Here is a 4,611-nt window from a genome sequence, read left to right on the forward strand (position 1 = left end):
GACTGACTGAAAGTGGCCGGCCCCGGCCAGTTCGTCGTCGGCGTGCCGCGCGCAGCTCCGGTGGAGGTAATGAATCGCACTCGAATCACAGGTATTTTCTGTGCGAGAATAATCATCGATACCCTTCCCTTCCTCTCTCCTCACGCCTCTGGAGGCCGCTCTCTGTCGGCCAGCAGGTCGTCGTCGTGGCGGCCGCGAGCAGGGCTCTCCGGCGGCGGGCAACCAGGTCCTGGAGCAGCGAGCAATGCTCAGCCCTAATTGCTGCCACTGCCGCTGCCACTGCCGCACGAGCACTTGGGCATGTGGGCCGCCACGCCTAGGCCGCCGCGCCGCCACGCCCCGCCACGCCCCGCCACGCCCCGCCACGCCCTGCCCCCCACGACGCTGCGAGGAGGAGCCTCGTGGTGGGGATTTGTGCACAAAATCCACACTCGGACTTTAAGGGGGGATCCAAGTATTATGGGCTCTCGAAAGGATTCAGGACGGTCATTTTAGATCCCGTAAGGACCCCATGATATTTTTACCCCGATAGGTCAAAATATCATAGGATTCCTATGGACTCCACTGACCGTCCTGATCGTTTTGGTTGGGGCCCCATACTACTCGGATCCCCCACCCCAAAAGTCACTTGTTTTGTGCTCGATTCCCAGCTTAACCTTCCCCTCGCGGGAGGCGTGGAGCGGGGCAAGCGGAGGCCCGCACGGCCAGACCACCGCAATAATTGTTATTTCCGCCGATGTCCCCACGCGCCATTATGCATATGAGAATGTGGACCGTTCGACGCATTCCGCCTCTCCCCGCACAACGCTCTCCTAACGCCTCCCTCTCCCTCGCCTCTGATCGGCCGATCACCGCGGCGGCCGGCCGCTGCCGTGCCGATGTAATGAGTCATGGGCAGTTTCCTGAAAGGTATCGGCTCGCGATCCCCGCGCTGCCGCCGCACTTTCCCATCGCTTCCTTCTCCGCCGCGCCCCGCCACGCCCCGCCTCGTCACCGGAGTGGCGGGGACCCCAGAGTGGCCGCCGCCGCCGCCCCGCCCCGCCCCGCCCTGCTGCTGCAGGCACCTCTCCACGCCATGGCTCTGCTCTGCTGGGCTCTGCGACCTAAATCATGATTAAAGAGGCCCCGGGCCGCGCCACGCCGCGCCACGGCGCGCAGCCCCTCTGGCGTGCATCGCAGAAAAATACTTGGGGCCAATTAAGACAACAAAAATGTGATGAAAATGAAAAGGCCCCCCCGGCTGCGGCCCGGTGTGCGCAGGTCCGGCCCGGCATGTGCACTGCAGTGCAGGGGCAGCCGCAGGACGGGCCGGGAACACGACCAACCACGACCACCTGCCCTACCTCACAGCCCTCCTCAAATTATTGAAAAGAAAAAGAAGCCGCCGCCGTCCGGCCTTCCGGCGCTGGCCGCAGCACGCGCCGCACGACGTGAAAAACATGGACTCTGACAAACAACACGGAGAGGAGGATAACTGGTCGGGCGTCACCTGCCGGCCGGAAGTATGGCGAGTGGCGGCGACACAACGGCGAGGCGCGGGCGGTAAAGAGGGTTCCCGGTGCAAAATGATATCATCATGATTATTAGTTTCGTGGAAACCACTCTCACTGCTGCTGTCGGGTGCTTTTTATTATCATCCTCATTTCCCCCTTTTTTCCGGGGAATTTAACCGACGACGGGCGCGAAAGAGGTAACCAGAGTGGCGCGCTGCGTTTTATTGCTTTTCGGGAGCGCCGCGCGCGATCGCAATGATCATACTAGAAAAAAAGTAACAAGTGCATGAATGTCACTTAGACTAAACGTGTTAATTTCCCAAGAAAATTCGTACACTTGTGTCATCAAGCGTACGAATGGAAATTCACACACCTAAGTGTGTGACATTCACACATTTAGATTTTCAGTGGACCGTGGTCATCACGACTGTTGATTGCGGTGGCGCTCTACCGCCGCTACGCTCTTCTTTGACACGCTCGCTCGGCGCTCGCGCTCCGCGGAGGCACTCCGTGACCGGGTTGACTTGACGGCGGCGGACGGGGTCGGGGCCCCGCGGGCTGAAAACCCATCTCTCTCTCTCTCTCTCTGACCGGGTTGACTTGACGGCGGCGGACGGGGTCGGGGCCCCGCGGGCTGAAAACCCATACACGCCACGAGAGACAGCAGCAGCAGCGCGCGGAGAGAGAGAGAAAAAAAAAGAGGGGGAGGAAAAAAGAGACCCTCCAACTATAAATGAAATGCTGTCTAACTCCAACGTGTATTTTCTCTTCCTCGTTCACCAAACCCGCGCGCGCGCGCGCGCGCTCCGCCTAACTGTACTGCCGACTGAGACGAGGTGGAAGGCTAGCTCGGAGGCACTATCCGCAGCCGGTGTATGTCATCGGTTACCGCGCGGGAGGGGGGCGCGCCGCCGCCGCCGCCGCCGCCGCCGGCCCTCAGCGTTTCATTTAGGCTAAACAGCCCCGTGTCCGTTAAACGGTCAGGCGAGGCTCCGCCCAGCAGACTGACCCCCCCCCCCCTACCACCGCCACGCCGCCCGACCGAACGTACTGCACGTCAGACCGCAGGTCCGCGCAGCGCAGCCTCCTCAGCGGGGCCCTCCGGCCATCATAGAGATATAATAAGGGGAGGCACGGCAATGAGGCCAGGTGGCCACGCCACGCCACGCCAACGCCAACGCCGCGCGGCGATCAATCGCGGCGATAGTCGGCCTGTCGCCGCGGCGCCCACGCCGCCGCCACCGCCCCCGCCCCCGCGAGCTCGAGGCGCCCCGACTGCAGCTGATGCACTGCAGGTGCAGCTGCTGCACCCGCGGGATACTGCACTCAAAAAATATAGGACAAAATCAGAAAAAAAAACAGGGAAAATTCAGGGAGAAACAGAAAAAATTCTGAAAAAAGTCAAGAATAAGTTAAGAAAAAAACTCAAAAAATTAGAGAAAAACTGAAAAATTTGTATATGCATGTGTTTATAGTAAAAGGACTTGCTCGGCTGCACCGCAGCGAGCCTGCCCACCAAGCTACCTTCACTAAAAGCACCCCGCTCGCAATGTTTCTAACAGTGTCCTCTCTCCTGTTGCAGTGACATGCTGCTGCTACACACCCTGCTGGTGGCGTGCCTCCTCATGAATCCGGTAAGTCCTCGCGCGTGTGTGTGTGTGTGTGTGTGTATGTGTGTGTGTTGTGTTGTGTATACACTACGCGGAGGCGGGAGGGGCGTCCCCATAGCCACACCGCACCGCAGAGAGTCCGAGAGGGGCCGCGGGCCGCCGCCGGGGTCAACCGGCTCACTGCGGCAAAGGCGCAGCACGGAACCTTTCTTCCTCAGGGACGAGGTCGCCTTGTTCAGGTCACCTCTAGCCTGCCCCCCCCCCCCTCTCCCCTCTCTCCCTCTTTCTCTATCTTGCTCTCTCTCTCCCTCTCTCTCCCGGTCCTGTCTCCGACTCCCCGCGACACGGCGGCGTGCTTGCTTACCCAGCGAGTCAAATTACCTAACTGATCGGTCACGAGCCGACGCCTTCCAATACCATTGTGTTTGAATCCCTGCTCCTAGGAGAGCCCCCTCCTCGTCACCACTCGCCTTCAGAGAGAGAGAGAGAGAGGGGGGGGGGTCCGAAAGAGATGGAGAGTGTAGCCTTACTTTTTAAAGAAATCTAACATGAATGAATAAGAGCAGCGTAAACTGTGCTCGACTAGCCGTTGGTCTATAAGAAGTGGGTGGGCTCTTTGACTTTATAAATTCCACTGAATTCTGAAGGGCGCCAGGTACAGAGTACCGTCAAAGGGAAAGGCTACAGTACCATACTCCTATTCAATGCATCAAACTTTAATAAAGACAACTATTACACACTAGATAACAAGATACACACATAGAACCTTATGTCGCAAAGCTAAACTTACTTACTAAAGAACTCCATTACACTAGCTCAACGCTTAAAATCTAAAAGATCACATTAGGATCCACTCAACTCTCAACGAGGAACAAAGCGTTCCAAAAACTCTCAACTCAACTCAACAATAAAAGTGCACAAAAGGCAACTCAAATCTAAATAAAATAGAAGCTAAATAAGCTCAAACAAATCCACAGACTCAACTCACGAGAAGCACATAGCTAAACTCAAATACAATATAACAGGAATCACTAAAATCTTCAAATGTCATAGTAGGAATCCAAACCAGTATTGTTCTTGAATCAAATCATAGTGACGTTACACAACATTAAAGAGGAACGTGAAAAACCCTGGAAGCAACAATGAACACATGTCAACCATGGGAAACCTAACCTCTCACTCAGACATAATAGATTGACAGCATGGAGCCTACGTACCGAGGTAAAAGGATGGCAGAGCCAACGAGTGGATCACTCGGGTTTAATAGAACAAATTCCACATGCCAGAGCATGGGAAGAGCCGAAGCTCTACTCAACTGGTTGACTACATCTTGATGACTGACTCAAACCAGCTGCTGCACCGAGGCAAGCAGAGGAGGGCAAAGAGAAAAGTAGGAAAAATAAAAGGAGTGATGAGAGAGGTATGGCAAATCAAACGGTGCCTGGACGCGCCAGAATTAAAATCATAAACCGAGTGAAATGACCGCTACATTCTCCCCCTTCCTAAAT

The 4,611-nt window shown here is 56.1% G+C and overlaps 1 protein-coding gene and 1 long non-coding RNA gene across 3 annotated transcripts in view; one reads left to right on the forward strand and one right to left on the reverse strand.

Moving 5' to 3' along the window:
- Nucleotides 1-4,611, forward strand: part of LOC113203260 (uncharacterized) — a 61,235-nt gene that overhangs the window by 38,352 nt on the left and 18,272 nt on the right. For both annotated transcript variants that reach the window (XM_052266602.1, XM_026417844.2), the window contains exon 2: nt 3,076-3,127. In XM_052266602.1, coding sequence (XP_052122562.1) covers nt 3,080-3,127 — 48 coding nt within the window. In that variant the 5' untranslated portion in view covers nt 3,076-3,079. The remainder of the gene's footprint in view (nt 1-3,075; nt 3,128-4,611) is intronic.
- Nucleotides 3,804-4,605, reverse strand: LOC113216455 (uncharacterized). Its single transcript, XR_003304006.2, has 2 exons — nt 4,321-4,605; nt 3,804-4,233 (listed from the first exon to the last, which is right to left on the reverse strand). It is a non-coding gene; the product is annotated as an uncharacterized LOC113216455 (long non-coding RNA).

Source organism: Frankliniella occidentalis, unplaced genomic scaffold (genome assembly GCF_000697945.3).
Source record: "Frankliniella occidentalis isolate FOCC.00 unplaced genomic scaffold, Focc_3.1 Scaffold41, whole genome shotgun sequence".
Classification (NCBI taxonomy): Eukaryota; Metazoa; Arthropoda; class Insecta; order Thysanoptera; family Thripidae; genus Frankliniella; species Frankliniella occidentalis.